The following is a 22607-nucleotide window of genomic DNA, read 5'->3' on the forward strand; positions in this document are numbered from 1 at the left end:
CTACGAAGACAAACTTCATAATGCATGTTTGGTACTAGTACTCCATGCATGACTTACCGGCGTATGGGCTATTCTGTGCCTGGTGTGTTCACGGTAAGTTCCCATGCCCAGTTTGCAAGGAAGCTCTCAGGTTCATTTGGTTGAAAAAGGGTGGCAAATATTCGTCCTTCGATAAACATCGACAATTTCTTCCTGCTGACCATCCATTCCACCTAGACATCAAGAACTTTACGAAAGGTGTCGTAGTGACAGACCGCCCACCTGCAACGATGACTGGTGCCGAAATTCGTCAATAGATAGATGGGCTCGTGGCCAATACAGAAGGTGGTTTTGTGGGATATGGTGAGCAGCATATGTGGACACATAAGTCTGGCTTGACTCGGCTCCCCTATTATGACGACCTGCTCCTTCCACACAACATTGACGTGATGCACACTGAAAAGAATGTTGTCGAGGCACTTTGGGCAACAATTATGGACATTCCTTATAAGTCAAAGGATAATGTGAAGGCAAGAGTGGATCTGGCAGCGTTATGTGATAGACCAAAACTAGAGATGAAGCCGCCAAGTGGCGGAAAGACGTGGAGAAGGCCTAAGGCCGATTTCGTCCTAAGCAGGGCCTAGAGGAAGGAAGTACTTCAGTGGATCAAGATGTTGATGTTCCCTGATGGGTATGCAGCTAACCTGAGTACGGGGGTGAACTTATCTACTATGCGAGTCTTAGGGATGAAGAGTCATGACTTCACATATGGATTGAACGGATTCTTCCTGCGATGGTTCGAGGCTATGTCCCTGAGCATGTCTGGCTAGCGCTTTCAGAGTTGAGCTATTTCTTCCGTCAGCTTTGTGCAAAAGAGTTATCTCGGACCGTGGTTGCAGACTTGGAAAGATTGGCCCTCGTGTTACTGTGTAAGCTTGAGAAGATATTTCCACCCGGCTTGTTCAATCCAATGCAGCATTTGATTCTTCATCTCCCCTATGAGGCACGAATGGGGGGCCCGTGCAGGGACGTTGGTGCTATCCAATCGAGAGATGTCTAAAGACTATTCGAAAGAAATGTAGAAATAAATGCAAAATCGAGGCTTCCATTGCAGAGGCATACATTCTAGAAGAGGTCTCAAACTTCACAACAACTTATTATGGTGACAAACTGCCGAGCGTGCATAATCCACCCCCTCGTTACAATGATGGCGACAATGAATCAAACCTTAGCATATTTCGAGGCCAACTCGGAAGAGCAAGTGGCTCGACCACCAAGACCCTGACACATGAAGAGTGGCGGCATATCATGCTATACGTTTTGACCAACCTTGAAGAGGTGACGCCATACATGGAACAATTTCTTCATGAATTATGGCGTCGATCAAGGGACCCCACTCCACAGGAATATGACGCTCTTCTTAGAAAGGGTGCGAGAAATGGGTTGCCCGATTTCATTTCCTGGTTCCAACGTAAGGTACGTGCTTAGTTTGTAAAAGAGATACGTCTTTGAACTCAATTTAGCGTCTTTTAACTTGCGAATACTTGCAGGGCCAAAGAGATCCGTCTATGAGTGCCGAGTTGAGACAAGTAGCCAACGGCTTTGCTTATAGGGTCAAGAAATATTCTGGGTATGACGTCAATGGATACCGTTTTCGCACAACACACTACGACAAAAGTCGGCCCAATCGGAAAACAACGTGTTCTGGAGTCTTTACGCCGGGCCTTGACAATGTCGATTATTTTGGACGAATCGAAGAAATATATGAGCTCAATTTTTATGGTTCCAAACCTCTTACTCCAGTGATATTCAAATGTCATTGGTTTGACCCTCAAGTGACGAGACAGACACATTCTAATCTTGGGATAGTCGAAATTTGACAAGATTCCACCTTAGCAGGAGACGATGTCTATATCGTGGCCCAACAGGCCACACAAGTGTATTATCTCCCATATGCGTGTCAAACGAAAGAACATCTTAAGCGTTGGGATGTTGTGTATAAGGTATCGCCGCACGGGAGGTTACCTGTTTCTAACGATGAAGATTACAACTTAGACCCAGACACATATGATGGAGAGTTCTTCCAAGAAGATGGGCTAGAAGGGCGATTTGAGATAGACTTAACTGAAGCTATCGGAATGGACGTAGATATTGAAATGGTTGTTGATGAGGAGGATGATGAGGTGCAAAATGATAATGACTTAGTAATCCTTGAAGGCAATGACATTAATGACGAGGTTGCGTCTTCCGATGGTGTTGAGATTGAAATGCTTGATAGTGATGATGAGAGTTATGATCCGGCTAACCCCGACACATATGAAGATTATTTTTAATCGATGTAATGCTATATGAATTTTTATTTCGCACCTATTTTTAAATACATATTTTTATATGTGCTTATTTGTTTACTCTTAATTGCAGGTTGTTGGACAAATATGGTGGGCGGTTGGCCGAGTAGGAGGAGGGGGAGGAGGCGTAGGACGACGGACGAGGCAGAGCAGACAGTGCAGCAAGACGAGGCAGAGCAGGTAGCACAGCAGCAGGCGGCGCCTCAGGACGACGACGACCAGCAGCAGGACGCCTCAGGTTCAGGCGGCTCTAGTTCGAGGAGCATCTACCTGCGAGGCCTCGCGAGTCTCCCTCAGCGTCCCATACTTCGGGACAGGCGGCCGCTGATTCGGCCGGAAGGGGAGAGGTATGTAACTTTATGTTTTTCATTCTTGTTCATATTATGTGTTCAAAATCATAATATAAATTAATACTTTTTATTTATCACTTGGACAGGTCTTGGACGGTTTTGGATTATGCTGGGGGTCATCGTCGCCCCCCCAATGGCATCCTCGGCCTGCTGTGCAAGGAACACTTCCCTGGACTTGTGGAGTACGCCGGAGTGACGGGCCCAGCCTTCACCTTCGACCACTACGCCGTCGCCCCCGATGCAGTAGACCGGGACGACAGGGAATTCAATAACAAGGCGGAGCGGGTGAAGCAAGAGTTGTGGGTAAGTCTTAGTATAATGTAAAATATGTCGCATTCGTTGCAAATTCTTGAAATAATGTATGGATACATCGTTTTTGTATGCAGGATTTCTTCAGATGCGATGCTGGATACGAGGCTAGGGCGGATGTGGTGGCCACCACGAGCTGTAAGAAGCTCGTCGTGGACATGCACTATGAGGCCCGCATCCAGGCCATCATCACCTACCACGGCTCCGTCCTTGGAGAGAGGGTGACCAAACCTCAAGCCCGAACCATGTCGTTGACCAGGGAGCAGTACCTGCAGGTAAAGTCATGCATGTTTGGTACCAGTACTCCATGCATGAATTTTATTTTATCTTTTGATATGCACTTTACGTGTTTACTTTGTAGATGATTCCACATTGGTGCGCCGCACATCCTCTGTGCTGGGAGCAGATGGTGGATAGGTGGTGTTCGGCTGAGTGGGACGAGGCGCACACCGCTAGCCGGGAACGACGTTTGATGATGCAAGGCCCCTCCCACCACCAAGGCAGCCGGAGCCTGGGCCAATATGCCGAAGCATGGGTACGCCACCTTTTTTATTTAGATATATAACACTAAGTTAGATATTATTTCTAACTATCTCGTTGGTTTTCGTTGCAGTCGGCGTCACATGGTGGCAGGCCTTGCTCCACCTTCTCGGCCTATGCTATGGCCCATAAGGGTAAGGCGATGTCCTACGTCACCTACAACCCGGATGATGGGCCCGAGGCCTACACCAACCCCGCCGTCTACAGCCGCCTCCATGACTACATCGCCATGGCGCAGGAGGTCCATGGCCGAGACTATGATCCGAGCACCGAGCCGATCGACCCTGATGTGCTCATGAGGGTCGGAGGAGGCAAGAGACATGGGCGGTACTGGATTGCCGACGGGGCAATCGACTCGTCCTCCACTCCCACTCTGTCTCAGGTGAGAGCAAGGAGCACGGGCTCGAGTCCAGCCATACGACCTCGGCACGACAGCTCACAGCATCGCATACAACAACTCGAGGTTAGTGCTTCTGTAACTCGTCCTTCCTTGAGTTATATACCTACTCTTTGAGTTACTATAATGTTGGCTTGTAATATTACAGACCCAACTAGAAGAAGAGAGGAGGGAACGTCAAGAGATGGAGGCGAGGATAATGGCGGAGCGGGCGGCGGCTAATAAGAGGATGGCGGAGATGTTCCAGTACATGCAGAGCCTTGGAGCCGCACAGGGCATCGCTCCGCCACCTCCATTGTTCCCTCCAGTTGACCCTGCTCTCTTCCACACTCCTGTGAGTATCAAAATTGTAGTTAGATGTTTGTAATGCATCTGGTATAACACATGCAATCTCTTCTCTGTGCAGGGCCAATCTGGGGCGGCATCCAACAACCCTCCGGAAGGGTTCAGCCCAACGCAGCCCCGGTCAAACCGCCCACCTCCATGAGTGTTGTGTTTTCATTGTTTTAGACTTCAGAACTTATGTATAATACTTATGTCTGTGTTTGATACTTATGTGAGAGCTTGCGACGTTTGAGACTTATGTTTGTGTTTGATACTTGTGTTGAACACTTATGTTTGTGATGGATATTTATGTTTGTGGTGATGGTTTTATGTTTGTGTTGGCTATTTATGTCTGTGATGATATCTATGATGTATATATGTGATATCTTCTGTTTGTGTGGATGGAATACAAAAAACAAATAAAAAAGGTATATACTGGTCACTTTGCCGAGTGTAACACTCGGCAAAGAGGCGCTTTGCCGAGTGTCAGGGTCATAACACTCGGCAAAGAGCACAGACCTGGGCACCGGTTTAGGTTCTTTGCCGAGTGTTATGTCGCTGGCACTCGGCAAAGAGGTCGGTGTCGGCGTTTCGACCCCGGGGGGTCGCTGGACCAACGAGTAAATTGTCGCCGCGTGTCCCAGCCCAGATGGGTCGGCGCGAGACGGAGCACGAAGGGGGAAAAAAGGAGACAGGCGAAAGGGGAAACTCGCGGCCTTCGTGTTGTCCTGCACCCAGGTCGGGTGCGCTTGCAGTAGGGGGTTACAAGCGTCCGCGTGGGAGAGAGCGAGAGCCTTATACGCGCCGGCCCGTCGTCCCGCGCGGCCAACCTTCTCGTACGAGAGCCCTGGACCTTCCTTTTATAGGCGTAAGGAGAGGGCCCAGGTGTACAATGGGAGATGTAGCAGTGTGCTAACGTGTCTAGCAGAGAGGAGCTAGAGCCCTAAGTACATGCTGTCGTGGCAGCCGAAGAGGTTTTGGCACCCTGTTCATGTGATGTCGTGGCCGTCGGAGGAGCGCTGGAGCCTTGCGGAAGGAAAGCTGTCGGGGCTGTTGAGTCCTTGCTGACGTCTCCTTGCTTCCGTAAGGGGTTGAGAGCCGCCGTCGTCATGGAGCACGCGGGGCGCCATCATTATTTGTTTACCGGGGCGAGCCAGATGGGACGCCGGTCTTGTCCCCCGTAGCCTGAGCGAGCTAGGGGTAGGGTAATGATGACTCCCCTTGTGACGTGGTCGGCCCGAGCCCTAGGTCGGGCGAGGCGGAGGCTCCTCCGAGGTCAAGGTCGAGTCTGTCTTCCAAAGTCGAGGTCGAGTCCGAGCCCCGGGTCGGGCGAGGCGGAGACCGTCGTCTGAGGCCAAGGCTGAGTCCGAGCCCTGGGCTCGGGCGAGGCGGAGTTCGTCGTCTTCTGGAGCCGAGGCTGAGTCCGAGCCCTGGGGTCGGGCGAGGCGGAGTTCGCCGTCTTCCGGAGCCGAGGCTGAGTCCGAGCCCTGGGGTCGGGCGAGGAGGAGTTCGTCGTCTTCCGGAGCCGAGGCTGAGTTCGAGCCCTGGGGTCGGGCGAGGCGGAGTTCGCCGTCTTCCGGAGCCGAGGCTGAGTCCGAGCCTTGGGGTCGGGCGAGGCGGAGTTTCCTATGGCGCCCGAGGTCGGACTTAGCTGCTGTCAGCCTCACTCTGTCGAGTGGCACAGCAGTCGGAGCGACGCAGGCAGCGCTGTCTTCTTGTCAGGTCGGTCAGTGGAGCAGCGAAGTGACTGTGGTCACTTCGGCTCTGTCGACTGAAGAGCGCGCGTCAGGATAAGGTGTCAGACCATCCTTGCATTAAATGCTCCTGCGATATGGTCGGTTGGCGTGGCGATCTGGCCAAGGTTGCTTCTCTGCGAAGACTGGGCCTCGGGCGAGCCGAAGGTGTATCCGTTGCTTTGAGGGGGGCCCTCGGACGAGGCGTGAATCCTCCGGGGTCGGCTCCCTTGCCCGAGGCTGGGCTCGGGCGAGGCGAGATCGTGTCCCTTGAGTGGACTGAGCCTTGACTTAATCGCACCCATCACGCCTTTGCAGCTTTGTGTTGATGGGGGGTTACCAGGTGAGATTAGGAGTCTTGGGGGTACCCCTAATTATGGTCCCCGACAGTCGGCTTTGCCGAGTGCCGCACAAAACACTCGGCAAAGAGCCTGACATGGGGACCCTCCCTGGCGGGCTCTTTGCCGAGTGTCCCAAGTGGCACTCAACAAAGATGGATTCTTTGCCGAGTGCTGCCGGGCAGACACTCGGCAAAGATAACTCCTTTACCGAGTGTCACCAGGGACACTCGGCAAAGCCGCCGTCTCCGTCACCCGACGCCGTAACGGCTGCTTTTCTTTGCCGAGTGCCCGAGAAAAAGCACTCGGCAAAGAAGGCTTTGCCGATGCACTGTTTGTCGAACCTTCTTTGCCGAGTGTCACACTCGGTAAAGTCTTTGCCGAGTGTTTTTGAGGCTTCGCCGAGTGCTTCAGGCACTCGGCAAAGCGATTGATTCCGGTAGTGATTGCACAAAGGAGTTAGTAGCCAAACAAATGAGTGCAAGAAATATAGTACAATATAATACACATTATAGTGCTCACAAGCACGTCTACGACCCTAATTTATCCTCCTGTCCAGTAATTTTCTATATGAACTTTGTACTTTTCTATGTGAATGAATATATAGAAATAATAGGCTGATGAGTTACTACGTACGTAAGTACGTAAGCTAGGGAACAGGTGCGTGGCGTGGTACGTACTAGCTATGTACTGTACCACCTGGACCACCATGTGTACTACCATGCATGCATCGCATCACAGCAGGGATATGGATGATTGGGGACGTACGAGGTACGTATTCTTGATCGATCCATCCATCCATCATTCATGTGTGTCTCGTGATCAACATTGTCTGTTCCATCGTCCCTGTTCAACAGGAAATGAACAGTGCAACCGATGGATGCAAAAGCAGCTCATCTAAGGCCAGATCTAGTGCACCTAGCCTTTACCATCAGTAGCCAAATTAAACCAGATCCTAAGTCGACTTGTAACAAAACTATACTAAAAATCATAGTTTACAGTTACATGGCGATATAACGTAAACCAGATAACACACAAAAATACTATTATAAAATAGTATCTTTATTATTCTTCATCAATTATTTTAAATTCGAGATAGAACATACTATTATGTATATATACATAATATCATCTATACTATATTTATTAAGAATTTGCCTTGTGGGTCCCATGCTCAGCACTTTCTCACCTACTGCCCTATAGACCTAGCTCAGCGCCCATGTAGCCAACTATTGCGCCTGCACAGCCCCACCCGCGCAAAAAAACTGTGCAAAACGAGCAATCGAGCTCACGTCTCTCTGCTTCAGAAATTTAGGGATAACCACAAAAGCACACATACCTTGGTGTTTAAAAATAAACAATGATTATATTTGAATAAATATCTCAATACGTATTTATATGATATATAAAAACCTAGTAAAACACGAGTAGTATATATAGTAAAATATGTAATAAATATAATATAAGTATGATTTAGAGCATGGAATATGGCTTTAGAACTAGATAGAATAATAATATTTTCTCAAATTTTAAAAGGGGTTAAAATATTTGGCCCACATCTCGGTTCGACGAAGAGTATTCGTCGTCGTCATCCCTTCGTAAAGAGGATGAGACGTCACTATCATAGTAGATGATCTTCTTTATGCACCTCTTCTTCTTTTCATCTTCTTGTGACTTGAGCTTGAGTCAGTGGGCTTGTCGTCTTTTGGCTCGTTGACGTAGAGGGTCTCCTTCTCCTTTTCGTTGATCACCATCCCCTTACCTTTAGGATCCATCTTTTCGGGCGGTTAGTCCCTTAATGAGGAGTACATCTCTGATACCAATTGAGAGCACCTAAAGGGGGTGAATAGGTGATCCTGTTAAAATCAACACTAAATGACACAAACTTGGTTTATGAAATGTCTGGTGGGTGGCACTGGACCGTCCGGTGCTGCGCAGTCCAGCACCTTTTCTTCGTTCCTTTCTTTGTCTTTCTTTGATTCTTTTGGACTTCACTTAACTGAGTCCCTGGAACTTAGACAAGTATGTATAGCACATAAAACAATTGACTAAGCGTCTAGAACTTACCTTCACACTTGATCCATCTAGATATTCCTTTGCTCAACATTATGTTTGTTCACACGTATTGTGTTGTGCATCTAATCACCAAAACAATATAGAAATAGCCAAATGACACATTTCCCTTTCAGCAAGTGAGGCCTTTCTAGTGAGAGGCTGATCCACACGTTCATGGATCATCGTCTCCAGCCGCTCGTGGCCCGCTAGAGGGCCATGTGTCAGTACACCGGGAATAATGACTCTGATCGCCATTCGGCCATGAACTTGATGAGGCACGAGCTTACGGCAGCGTCCTTGCTATCATGGCGGGGGTTACGTCAGACTTATTGGATGAGAGTGATCCACTACTGTTCAACTTAGCACGGTTGAGAGACTTGGTAAGTTCCCTTTAACCTTCTTCCTCTCCTCTTTTGTTCGGGACTCACCGGTGAGTACCTTTGCCAGGGGCTTTGCAGCATCAAGGTTTCCTGTCCCCCTCTTACATAGGATGTCGCTATTAAGGCATAGAAGAAACGGAAGAGAGATGCAGATAAATCGGCCGAGGCGGCGTGCAAGAGACGCCGCCTTGAGAGGAAGGCGGAGAAGAAGCGAGCACACCTAGCGTGAGCCGGCCAGGGTCGGAGCATCACCCTATCCATCGACACGGAGGACGTGACCTCCACCGACGTCGAGGCCAACTCCCTCACGACCTACCACCTCCAGCCTCCCTCCCATCGCGACACCGCCGCTCCCTTCTCCTCTTACTCGCACTGTTGCCACTGTTGATCCCTCTTCTCTCTAGAATCATAACGTTAGCCCCAATGGTTGTTTTATTGTTGTATATATATGGCTAAATTTAAAAAGTTAGCTTATAATAAGTTAATATTTATCCTTCCCTTTGAAAGGGAAATAGGGTTTAACCTTGTCCTATAAATAATTTTGGTGGTTGAATGCCCAACACAAATATGGGACTAACTAGTTTGCTCTAAATTATGTATTCTACAGGTGCATAAAGGTTCAACACAAACAATTAAAAGATCAAGTTAGGGTTCAAAAAGGAAGGAGCAAAAGAAACCAAAGTGTGCCCTGGTCTGGCGCACCGGACTGTCCGGTGTGCCCCCGGACAGTGTCCGGTGCACCAGGACCGTACAACTCCGAACTCTTCACCTTCGGGTTTCTCCAGCGCTGCTCCGCTATAATTCACCGGACTGTCCGGTGTGCCACCGGACTGTCCGGTGCACCTAGCGGAGCAACGGCTCTTCGGCGCAACGGTCGATTGCACAGTGCCCCTGACAGCGCTACAGTTCGCGGCAGAAGTCAGAGTAGAGTCCAGAGGCACGAGACAGTGAACAGTGTCTGTCCGGTACGGCACCGAACTATCCAATGCCACTAGAAGACAAAGTCTCCAACAGTCGTCTGCGTCCGAACCCTAATGGTTGGGTGACGTGGCTGGCGCACCGGACTGTCCGGTGTGCCCATCAACAGCAGCCACCCCCAACGGATGTTTTGGTGGTTGAGGGCTATAAATACCCCCCAACCACCTCCACTCCATCCAGCCAAGCATTCATCACTCTCCATTCAATACAAGAGCAAAGTGCAACACTCCAAGAAACAAATCAAAGCCACCGATCCGATCAAAGTCCCCAATTCAATTCTAGTGCTTTAGGACTTGTGAGAGGATCGTTCTTGTGTTTCTTTGTTGCTCTTGTTGCTTGGTTGCCTTTCTTATTTCTCTCATTCTTATTCTCAAAAGCCTTGTAAGCGAAGCAAGAGACACCAATTGTGTGGTGGTTCTTGCGGGGTCTAAGTGACCCGAGAAATCAAGGAAGAAAGCTCACCCGGTCTAGGTGACCGTTTGAGAGAGGGAAAGGGTTGAAAGAGACCCGGTCTTTGTGACCACCTCAACGGGGGCTAGGTTCTTTAGAACCGAACCTCGGTAAAACAAATCACCGTGTCATCCGCTTTACTTCTTGGTTGATTTGTTTTCCCCTCTCTCCCGGACTTAATATTCGTTCTAACGCTAACCCCGGCTTGTAGTGTGTGCTTAAGTTTATAATTTTTAGATTCCGCCTATTCACCCCCCTCTAGGCGACTTTCAATTGGTATCAGAGCCCGACACTTTATTTAGAGTCTAACCACTCGAAGTGATGTCGGGAGGATCCGCCAAGAGGGAGATGGAAACGGCCACAAGCCACGGGAAGGCTCCATCAAGGGAGTCCGACGCCAAAGGAAGGGAGGAATCACCTCCCCGCGTCAAGTCGCATCGGAGTGGCGACAAGAAGAAGAAGATGAAGAAAGTGGTCTACTACGAGACCGATTCTTCATCGCCCTCCACCTCCGGTTCCGACGCCGCGTCCGTCACTTCTAAGCGCCATGAGCGCAAGCAGTTTAGTAAGATCCCCCTACGCTATCCCTGCATTTCTAAACACGCTCCTTTACTTTTCGTCCCATTAGGCAAACCTTCGGTTTTTTATGGTGAGGACTACTGTATGTGGAGTGATAAAATGAGGCATCACCTAACCTCACTCCATGCAAGTATATGGGATATTGTTGAGTTTGGAGCGCAGGTACCATCCGTGGGGGACGAAGGCTACGACTCAGACGAGGTCACCCAAATCTAGCACTTCAACTCCCAAGCCACTACTATACTCCTCGCCTCTCTATGTCGAGAGGAGTATAATAAAGTGCAAGGGTTGAAGAGCGCCAAGGAGATTTGGGACGTGCTCAAGACCGCGCACGAGGGAGATGAGGTGACCAAGATCACCAAACGGGAGACAATCGAGGGGGAGCTCGGTCGTTTCGTCCTTAACCAAGGAGAGGAGCCACAAGCTATGTACAACCGGCTCAAGACCTTGGTGAATCAAGTGCGCAACCTCGGGAGCACCAAATGGGATGACCATGAAATGATCAAGGTTATTCTAAAATCACCTTTTTTCACAATCCTACGCAAGTTCAAATAATACGTGGTGATCCTAGATATAAGCTAATGTCTCCCGAGGAGGTTATAGGAAAGTTTGTGAGCTTTGAATTGATGATCAAAGGCTCCAAACAAATCGTCAACATGAAGCAAGGCGGCATCTCCACACCCGAGGTGCAACCCATCGCATTCAAAGCGATGAAGGAGAAGAAAGAAGAGTCTACATCAAGTAGGCTCCCCATCGACGCCTCCAAGCTCGACAATGAGGAGATGACGCTCATCATCAAGAGCTTCCATCAAATCCTCAAGCAAAGGAGGGGGAAGGACTACAAACCCCGCTCTAAGAGGGTGTGCTACAAGTGTGGTAAGCCCGGTCATTTTATTGCAAAATGTCCAATATCTAGTGACAGTGACAGGTGCGAAGACAAGAAGGGGAAGCAGAGAGAAAAGAAGAAGTACTACAAGAAGAAGGGCGACATGAGCTCCACCGACTCCTCCTCCGACGAGGATGCCGCAAACATCACCGTCAACAAGGGACTTCTCTTCCCCAACGTCGGCCACAAATGCTTCATGGCAAAGGACGATAAGAAAAAGAAGGTACAATCTAGAACCACCCTCAAATATACTACATCTAGTGATGAGGGTAGTTCTAGTGAAGATGAAGATGACTTGCTTAGTCTTTTTGCAAACCTTAACATGCAACAAAAGGAAAAAATTAAATGAATTGATAGGAGCTATTCATCAGAAGGATGAACTCTTGGATAGCCAAGAGGAATTCCTTATTAAGGAAAATAAGAAGCATGTTAAGTTGAAGAATTCCTATGCCCAGGAGGTAGAAAAATGTGAAAATTTGTCTAAAGAGCTTAGGGTTTGCCATGAATCAATTTCCAACCTTAGAACTGAGAATGCTAATTTGTTTGCTAAGGTTGAGAAATTAAATGCTTGTAATAATTCAATTGCCAATCTTAGAAATGAAAATGCTAATTTAATTACTAAGATTGATAAATTGAATGAATCAATTTCTAGCCTTAAAAATGAAAATGCTAGTTTAATTTCCAAGGCTAAAGATTTGAATGTTTGCAATGATATTATTTCTTGTCTTAGAAATGAGAATGCCATGTTACATGCTAAGATAGATGAATTAAATGTTTGCAAACCCTCTACATCTACTGTTGATCATGTCACTATTTGTACTAGATATAGAGATATTAATGTTGATGCTATTCATGATCACCTTGCTCTAATTAAACAACAAAATGATCATATAGCTCAATTAACTAGTAAAATCAATGAGCATGAAATAGAAAATGAAAAATTTAAATTTGCTAGAAGCATGCTCTATAATGGGAGACGCCCTTGCATCAAGGATGACATTGGTTTCAAACAGGGAAGCAATGTCAAACTTAATGCCCCTAAAAGAGTGTCAAATTTTGTAAAGGGAAAGCCACTGATGGTTCAGGATAACGAGGGCTATATTTTATATCCTGCTGGTTATCCCGAACACAAAATTAGGAGAGTTCATGCTAAGAAGTCTCATTTTATTGCTCACCTTGCTTTTATATATAAGAATGAGGCATCTAGCTCTAGGCAATCAACCCATGTTAAATTGCCTAAAAAGAAAACTCCCACTGCATCAAATGAGCCAAATGTTTCATTTAAGACTTTTGATGCATCTTATGTTTTAACTAACAAATCAGGCAAAGTAGTTGTCAAATATATTGGGGGCAAACACAAGGGCTCCAAGACTTGTGTTTGGGTACCCAAGGTGCTTGTTTCTAACATCAAAGGACCCAAGACTGTTTGGGTACCTAAGAACAAGGCTTAAATTGTTTTGCAGGTTTATGCATTCGGGGGCTCAAGTTGGATAATCGATAGCAGATGCACAAACTATATGACAGGGGAGAAAAGAATGTTCCCCTCCTATGAGAAAAAATGAAGATCCCCAAAGAGCTATCACATTCGAGGATGGAAATCAAGGTTTGGTCAAAGGACTTGGTAAAATTGCTATATCACCTGACCATTCCATTTCCAATGTTTTTCTTATAGATTCTTTATATTACAATTTGCTTTATGTATCTCAATTATGCAAAATGGGTTACAACTGTCTTTTTACGGATATAAGTGTTACTGTCTTTAGAAGAAGTGATGATTCAATAGCATTTAAGGGAGTATTAGAGGGTCAACTATACTTAGCTGATTTTAATAGAGCTGAACTTGATACTTGCTTAATCATTAAGACTAATATGGGTTAGCTCTGGCATCGCCGACTAGCCCATGTTGGGATGAAGAATCTTCACAAGCTTCTAAAGGGAGAGCACATTTTGGGACTAACCAATGTTCATTTTGAGAAAAACAGGGTCTGTAGCACATGTCAAGCAAGAAAGAAGTTGGAACCCACCATCCACACAAGAACATCATGACGACCGACAGACCGCTTGAGCTACTCCACATGGATTTATTCGGCCCGATCGCTTACATAAGCATCGGCGGGAGTAAGTATTGTCTTGTAATTGTGGATGATTATTCTCGCTTCACTTGGGTATTCTTTTTGCAGGAAAAATCTCAAACCCAAGAGACCTTAAAGGGATTCTTGAGACGGGCTCAAAATGAGTTCGGATTAAGAATAAAAAAGATAAGAAGCGACAACGGGACGGAGTTCAAGAACTCTCAAATCGAAGGCTTTCTTGAGGATGAGGGCATCAAGCATGAGTTCTCTTCTCCCTACACACCTCAACAAAATGGTGTAGTGGAAAGGAAAAATAGAACTCTACTGGACATGGCAAGGACCATGCTTGATGAGTACAAAACTCCGGACCGGTTTTGGGCTGAGGCGATTAACACCGCCTGCTACTCCATCAACTAGCTTTACCTTCACCGAATCCTCAAGAAGACATCTTATGAACTCATCACCGTTAAAAAGCCCAATGTTTCATATTTTAGAGTCTTTGGTAGCAAATGTTTTATTCTTATTAAAAGAGGTAGAAAATCTAAATTTGCTCCTAAGGCTGTAGAAGGCTTTTTACTTGGTTATGACTCAAACACAAATGCATATACAGTCTTCAAGAAATCCACTGGATTAGTTGAAGATTCTTGTGACACTGTGTTTGATGAGACTAATGGCTCCCAAATGGAGCAAGTTGATCTTGATGAGCTAGATGATGAAGAGGCTATGTGCGTCGCGCTAAGAAACATGTTCATTGGGGATGTGTGTCCTAAGAAACCCGAAGAGTCTACATAAGCACAAGATCAACCATCATCTTCCATGCAAGCATCTCCACCAACTCAAGATGAGGATCAGGCTCAAGATAATGTAAATGAAGATCAAGAGGATGAGTTACCTCAAGAGGAGGACAATGATCAAGGGGGAGTTGAAGTTGATCAAGACAAGGAATATGATCAGGGTCAAATACCGCCACACCCAAGAGTCCATCAAGCGATTCAAAGAGATCACCCTGTCAACTCCATTCTTGGTGATATCCATAAAGGGGTAACAACTCGATCTCGAGTCGCTCATTTTTTGTGAACATTACTCTTTTGTGTCCACTATTGAGCCATACAAGGTGGATGATGCACTAAGAGACTCAGATTGGGTGTTGGCAATGCAAGAGGAACTCAACAACTTCACGAGAAATGAGGTATGTCATTTAGTTCCACGTCCTAACCAAAATGTTGTAGGTACCAAATGGGTATTCCGCAACAAGCAAGATGAGCATGGTGTGGTGACAAGGAACAAAGCCCGACTTGTGGCCAAGGGATATTCACAAGTCGAAGGTTTGGATTTTGGTGAAACCTATGCACCGGTAGCTAGGCTTGAGTCAATTTGTATATTACTTGCCTATGCTACTTACCATGGCTTTAAGCTTTATCAAATGGACATGAAAAGTGTCTTCCTCAATGGACCAATCAAGGAAGAGGTCTATGTTGAGCAACCTCCCGGCTTTGAAGACAGTGAGTACCCTAACCATGTTTACAAACTCTCAAAGGTGCTTTATGGGCTCAAGCAAGCCCCAAGAGCATGGTATGAATGCCTAAGAGATTTTCTTATCACTAATGGCTTCAAAGTCGTTAAAGCCGATCCTACTCTCTTTACTAAAACCATTGCAAAAAATTATGTTGATGACATCATATTTGGGTCTACTAACAAATCTACATGCGAAGAGTTTAGTAGGATCTTGATTCAAAAATTCGAGATGTCTATGATGGGGGAGTTGAAATATTTCCTAGGATTTCAAGTCAAGCAACTCCAAGAAGGCACCTTCATCAGCCAAACAAAGTACACTCAAGACTTACTCAACAAGTTTGGAATGAAGGATGCCAAGCCCATCAAGACACCCATGGGAACAAATGGACATCTCGACCTCTACACGGAGGTAAATCCATAGGATCTTTACTCTATTTATGTGCATATCGACCGAATATTATGCTTTCCGTATGCATGTGTGCAAGGTTCCAAGCTGATCCTAAGGAATTTCACCTTAGGGTCGTGAAACGAATCATGAGATATTTAGTTTATACTCCTAAGTTTGGTCTTTGGTACCCCAAGGGATCTACTTTTGATTTAATAGGATATTCCGATGCCGACTAGATAAGGTGTAAAATTGATAGGAAGAGCACATCAGGGACTTGTCAGTTTCTAGGGAGATCCCTGGTGTCTTGGGATTCAAAGAAACAAAACTCAGTAGCTCTTTCTACCGCCGAAGCCGAGTACATTGACGCAGGCCATTGTTGTGCTTAATTACTTTGGATGAGGCAAACCCTCAGGGACTATGGCTACAAATTGAGCAAAGTCCCTCTCCTATGTGACAATGAGAGTGCAATCCGCATGGCGGATAATCTCGTTGAACACACCCGCACTAAGCACATAGACATTCGGTATCACGTTTTGAGGGATCACCAACAAAGGGGGGATATCGAGATAGCTTATGTTAGCACCAAAGAACAATTAGCCGATATCTTTACCAATCCATTAGATGAGAAAACCTTTAGCAAACTTAGGAATGAGCTAAATATACTTGATTCTCGGAACTTTGATTGAAACATTGCACACATAGCTCATTTATATACCTTTGATCATATCTCTTTCATGACTATGACTAATGTGTTTTTAAGTGTATTTTTATGCTAAGTCATAGATTGAAAGGGAAATGGAGTCTTCGGCAAAGACAAGGCTTCCACTCCACTCTATCGGTATCATTTACCCTTCGCCATCACTCCACATCACTCTCACAATTGGTATAATTTTTCACTCATATTTACTTGTACCAATGGGGGAGAAAGTAATAAGGGCTCTCAAAAGTCTCTGTTTTTGGCGATTAATGCCAAAGGGGGAGAAATATTAAGCCCAAAGCTAAAGGACCGCACCACCAAAAATTCAGAAATAAAGTTTTCAATTGGTATCTTGTTATTGATATATTTCAAATTGGTATGATATTGGTATAATTTCAAAACTAGTATATATAGTATAAGTTCTAATTGGTATCTATTAAAACCCTCTTGAAAACTAAGAGGAGAATTTTATTCAGGGGAAGTTTTTGTTTTAAACAAAGGAAAAGCATTTGAAACAGGGGAGAAAATTTCAAATCTTGAAAATGCTTCTCGAAATCTTATTCATATACCTTTGACTATTTGTAAAAAGACTATTGAAAAGATTTTTCAAAAGAATTTGCAAAAGCAAAACATGTGGTGCAAGCATGGTCCAAAATGTTAAAATAAAAGAAAACCAACCATGCATATCTAATAGAAGTATAAATTGGTTTAATTCTAAGTAACATATGCATTTACATTATGCAAACTAGTTCAATTTTGAACTTATATATTTGCTTTGGTTTGTGTTGGCATCAATCACCAAAAAGGGGGAGATTGAAAGGGAAATAGGGTTTAGCCTTGTCCTATAAATAATTTTGGTGGTTGAATGCCCAACATAAATATTGGACTAACTAGTTTGCTCTAGATTATGTATTCTACAGGTGCATAAAGGTTCAACACAAACCAATAAAAGATCAAGTTAGGGTTCAAAAAGAAAGGAGCAAAAGAAACCGAAGTGTGCCCTGGTCTGGCGCACCGGACTGTCCGGTGCACCAGGACCGTACAACTCCAAACTCTTCACCTTCGGGTTTCTCCAGCGCCGCTCCGCTATAATTCACCAGACTGTCCGGTGTGCCACCAGACTGTCCGGTGCACCAAGCGGAGCAACGGCTCTTCGGCGCAATGGTTGACTGCACAGTGCCCCTGACAGCGCTACAGTTCGCGGTAGAAGTCAAAGTAGAGGCCAGAGGCGCACCGGATAGTGAACAGTGCATGTCCGGTGCGGCACCAGACTGTCCGGTGCCACTAGAAGACAAAGTCTCCAACGGTCGTCTGCGTCCGAACCCTAATGGTTGGGTGACGTGGCTGGCGCACCGGACTGTCCGGTGCACCCATCGACAGCAGCCACCCTCAACGGTTGTTTTGGTGGTTGAGGGCTATAAATACCCCCCAACCACCTCCACTCCATCCATCCAAGCATTCATCAATCTCCATTCAATACAAGAGCAAAGTGCAACACTCCAAGACACAAATCAAAGCCACCGATTCAATCAAAGTCCCCAATTCAATTCTAGTGCTTTAGAACTTGTGAGAGGATCGTTCTTGTGTTTCTTTGTTGCTCTTGTTGCTTGGTTGCCTTTCTTCTTTCTCTCATTCTTATTCTCAAAAGCCTTGTAAGCGAACCAAGAGACACCAATTGTGTGGTGTTCCTTGCGGGGTCTAAGTGACCCGAGAAATCAAGGAAGAAAGCTCACTCGGTCTAGGTGACCGTTTGAGAGAGAGAAAGGGTTGAAAGAGACCCGGTCTTTGTGACCACCTCAACGGGGGCTAGGTTCTTTAGAACCGAACCTCGGTGAAACAAATCACCGTGTCATCCGCTTTATTTCTTGGTTGATTTGTTTTCCCCTCTCCCGGACTTAATATTCGTTCTAACGCTAACTCCGGCTTGTAGCGTGTGCTTAAGTTTATAATTTTTAGATTCCGCCTATTCACCCCCCTCTAGCCGACTTTCACCCTCCCTCCGTGACCCTACAGTCCTAGCCTACCTCCTCCCTCACGACTCTGCCACCTCTAGCCTCCCTCCTCCCATCGCGACAACTTCACTCACTTCCCCTCTTATTCGCATCGTTGGCACTGTCGATCTCTCTCCTCTCTAGAATCATAACATTAGTCCCAGTGGCATAGAAGGGGGCATGACCCCCAACAAAAAGAAAATTTGTTTTGTAGTTGTATATATATGGCTAAACTAAAAGGATTAGCTTATAATAAGTTAATATTTATTACGTATTTAACACATATGTATGTTAATTGTTAGGACTAGTGGCTATTGTGTATTGTATATATACATATATTAAATTTATTCATGTTTAAACTATCTGTACTAGCTATTAAGGGGGCAGTGTAGACTGCCCCCGCCTGCGAATCCCACCCGCCGCTCCGCCTCCCCCGCCGCGAAACCAACGTCAGAACGCAACCGCGGCTCCGCTCCCCCGCATGTCGCGCCCCCACACTTTCATCTGCGCATTTATTCTCGCTCTCGTAGATCTGCCCCGCCGCGCCCTGTTCACCGGGAATTCTGGAGCCGAGGGCGCAGGTTCGAGCATAAGCTCTTAGCATGGCCATGGACGAGGGGGAGAAGCACCATGCCCAATGCCGGTGGTAGGTAGGGCTCTTTGATCTCGCAGGCCTTTCACGTGGCCCGGCCCAAAGGCTTCCCGGCCGTTCCGTCGGCTAGCCGAGGACAGAAACCGAGATCGGGTGGTTGCTTGACTCGGGAGCTAAGCCGAGGTCGCAATGGCGTCGTGGGACAACCTTGGAGAGCTCTCCAACATCGCGCAACTCACGGGGCTGGACGCCGTCAAGCTCATCTCCCTCATCGTCAGGGCGGCGTCCACGACGCGGCTGCACAAGCGCAACTGCCGCCGCTTCGCGCAGCACCTCAAGCTCATCGGCGGCCTGCTGGAGCAGCTCCACGTGTCGGAGCTCAGGAAGTACCTGGAGATGCGGGAGCCGTTGGAGCAGCTCGAGGACGCGCTCCGCTGGGGCTACCTGCTCGTCAACTCCTGCCAGGACCGCTCCTACCTCTACCTCCTCGCCATGGGCTGGAACATCGTCTACCAGTTCCGCAAGGCGCAGAGCGAGATCGACAATTACCTCCGCCTCGTCCTGCTCATCACGCTCGTCGACAATGCCCGCATTCGGGTCGGTAATCGGCTTTCATCTCTCTCCCTTTTCTACCCAAGCTGTTTGTTTACATTCTTCTCACACATTCGGGTAGGCTCCTAGACTGGATGTGGGCCTTGTTGGCTTTTTCAACCAGAAACACTGGATTCTTATCTGATGGGGATATTCTGGTTTAGGCGCACCATTCTTTGGTTCTACTAGAGTATTGGACTACTGGTATCGATCGGGGTGCCTAGAATATCTCCTATTCTTCTTTTGAGGTTCTAATAATCACTAGGGGTGGTTTTTCTGCATGATCTGATTGGATTCTTGTTTTCTGTTAGTTGGCCATGAAGCTGGCACGACCAAGAATCTCTGATGTTTTTGGGTACTTCTTCATGCTGTCGTTTTCATTGTTCACGCACTTGCAAAGTGAACTTGTAGACAGTTTGTAGGTTAAGTTGAATTTTGTATAGTATAGTGTTGCCAATTGTTTTGCTCCAGTGAAATACCATTTTTTATTTTCTTAACTATACCATGTTTATCTTATTCTTCATCTTTTCTTTTCCTAGGATCGGCTTGAGTATATTGAGAGGGACCAATGTGAATATTCCTTTGACGAGGAAGACAAGAAAGTGCAAGATGCTCTGTTGAATCCTGACCCTTGCACGAATCCTACAATTGTGCTCAAGAAGACTCTGTCATGTTTGTATCCAAACTTGCCTTTCAATGAGGCCCTCCAAAAGGAAAGTGAGAAGCTTCAGGTTGAACTTGAAAGGTCATAGAGCAACATGGATTTGGGTTCTTGTGAGGTAATCCAACACCTGCTTGGAGTAACCAAAACTGTGGAATCTACAATTCTAGAGAAAGAAACAAATGTTAAAGCTCCAGAAAAGAAGGGTTCAAACTACAGTAAATCCAAAGGAGAGACTGCAAAATCGTTTGATGATGATGGCGACTATCCTAAGAAGCAAAACGATGAATATCCTAAGAAGCAAAAGGATACCTGCAGCACACAACGGTTAGTAAACTAGCTTTGTTAGTTCTAATGATCCTTTTCTTTATGATATGTTATTGTCGTGGAAGATGGTGCACATGACCATTTTCCCCTCGGGATTAACATCAATCTGATATATGAATATGAATTAGTGTGGGTTGCGAGTGTTTGAGATCTGACTCCTGTGCATCATCAGAACTATGACTGACCATTGCCTTGATGTAATTCTGGTACGCAATAATAAACATGAATCATGTGCATATCTTTTTATTAAAAAGGATGAAAGAGAAATTATATTATCGTTGACAAATGGAAGTAAAATGGGAAAGAACAGTTCACTCTGTGCACACCACGGAGCTGCTAATAAGTACTATAAAACATTCCCTTGTGTTATTATTTACTAATGTTATTTAACCAATGTTCCATGTCACACCCGGTTTTAGAAGGCAAACCGAATGCGAACCATGTATGTGCCAGGATCAGCAATTCACGTACACAGCAGTTACATAACATTGACATTATCACACAGTGCTCAAATAGTATTAAAAAGGGAAATAATAGACGATTGCATCATGATGTCTGAGACATCCACATAGTCTTTACAATAAATCAAAGTGCGGAAAAGAAACGTAGATAAACGCGGCCTTCACAGGCAGCCGACTGGGGGTTGCCGCTAACCCACGCCTAGAACTCGTCGTAGTCTTGGAACTCCTGGAAGTCTCCTTCCACAGCTTCATCTTTGCCTGAGCAATGGTTGCAATGCTGACAACTTGGGGATGGGGGGTTTGGTGTGTAGAGCAAGGGTGAGTACACATCAACATACTCAGCAAGTATCCCGTTTGGCTGTAGTGGACTAGCTTTATGTGGGGGTAAGTCAAGCAGTTGCTTTTAGTTGGTCAGATTATTATTTACTAATAGAAAGCCAGGTTTTAGCATTAACCTAAGTTATTAGCCCGATGTACCCTTTCCAAACGGAAAGAATACCACTTACCAGCACCATAGTCATAACCAGAACCATCAATCTCATTGCCACCTGTAAACCAAAGTGTCTCTAATCAAGTACCACTAATCACTGGAGCTCCCTTGGCCACTCATAACCGTGAGCACGGCTGGTATATCAGTTTTCAAACACTCTGCAGAGGTTGTGCACTTTACCCATAAGCCGTGATTCCCTTTCTGCCCGGAGATCATGACTCTCCATTGATCACTACCAAGGTGACCCAGCAGGGCATCACTACGTAGCCTTTACAAAGATTCTCGGGGTTGTAGCCGCCCGTTAGGTTTTCTAAATGCACCGCACTCCTCCCCAAGGGGGCGAACCCAAGCTTGGCAGAGCGATCCGCATACACCGAGCCCCATTGACGACACAACGGCTAAGCGAACTACACCCCAGGTCCTCTAATTATTCAGCTAAGGGCATCCCATTCCACCCTCATGGTTGCACTGTTTTCCCGGGCGGTCATCCATAGAACAGGTCCTTACGGAGAGGCACTCGAGAAACCGCTCGAGCCCCCTTAAAGGCCACAAGTAGAACATCATAATAAGAAGAGGGGAAACAGCGTATCATAGATAATCTCATCATGTTCATTGATTATAGTTGAGCAATAGCATAAAGCTAAACAATAATAATCCAACCCAAATAGGTAAACAAGGATATGGATAACAAAGCTAGTACATCCTTAGGCATAAATGTGAAATGCGGGAGGTGAATTAAAGAATGTATAGGACAGAGATAGGTCAAGGGACACTTGCCTCCACCAACCGACTGCTGCTCAGGGGCTTCTCCTGCGAGTTCCTCGGGCTCTTCAACCAGATCGTTCTCTATGCGGGTGCAAACATACATACATCCATCAATTAAAATTAGGAAACCAACAGTACACCATACAAGAGAACAAGTAGATTAAACATGCATAGAATATGACATATGATAATGCATTTACCATGGTTAGAAAGAAATGGGGAAAGGTCTCGCAGGGGTTAAAGTTTATGCTCGAGGCGCACTATGGGTAAACGAATAACTAAACGTTATGTGCTCTAGTTCTGCTTAGCTTCAACAATAAGGATTAGCTACATGCACTAATGGAAACGTGACCACTTTTAGCAGATTAACATTAAATGAGATAGACGATTAGCTATACAATTTAACAAACG

General features: G+C 46.1%; 1 protein-coding gene across 1 annotated transcript; it reads left to right on the top strand.

Annotated features, from left to right (window-relative positions):
* Positions 1 to 19075: 19075 nt before the first annotated feature.
* Positions 19076 to 20662, top strand: LOC103627897 (cell number regulator 13-like). The gene is made up of 2 exons (XM_035959344.1): positions 19076 to 19498; positions 20032 to 20662. Exons 1-2 carry the CDS (start codon positions 19091 to 19093, stop codon positions 20242 to 20244), a joined length of 621 nt encoding a protein of 206 aa, XP_035815237.1. The 5' UTR covers positions 19076 to 19090; the 3' UTR covers positions 20245 to 20662.
* Positions 20663 to 22607: the final 1945 nt, after the last annotated feature.

This window comes from Zea mays, chromosome 5 (genome assembly GCF_902167145.1).
Source record: "Zea mays cultivar B73 chromosome 5, Zm-B73-REFERENCE-NAM-5.0, whole genome shotgun sequence".
Lineage (NCBI taxonomy): Eukaryota > Viridiplantae > Streptophyta > Magnoliopsida > Poales > Poaceae > Zea > Zea mays.

Coding starts and splice junctions, on each gene's coding strand:
- LOC103627897 (XM_035959344.1), top strand. CDS start 19,091: ATGGCGTCGTGGGACAACCTTGGAGAGCTCTCCAACATCGCGCAACTC. Junction 19,499..20,031: donor TCGACAATGCCCGCATTCGG/GTCGGTAATCGG, acceptor TTCTTTTCCTAG/GATCGGCTTGAGTATATTGA.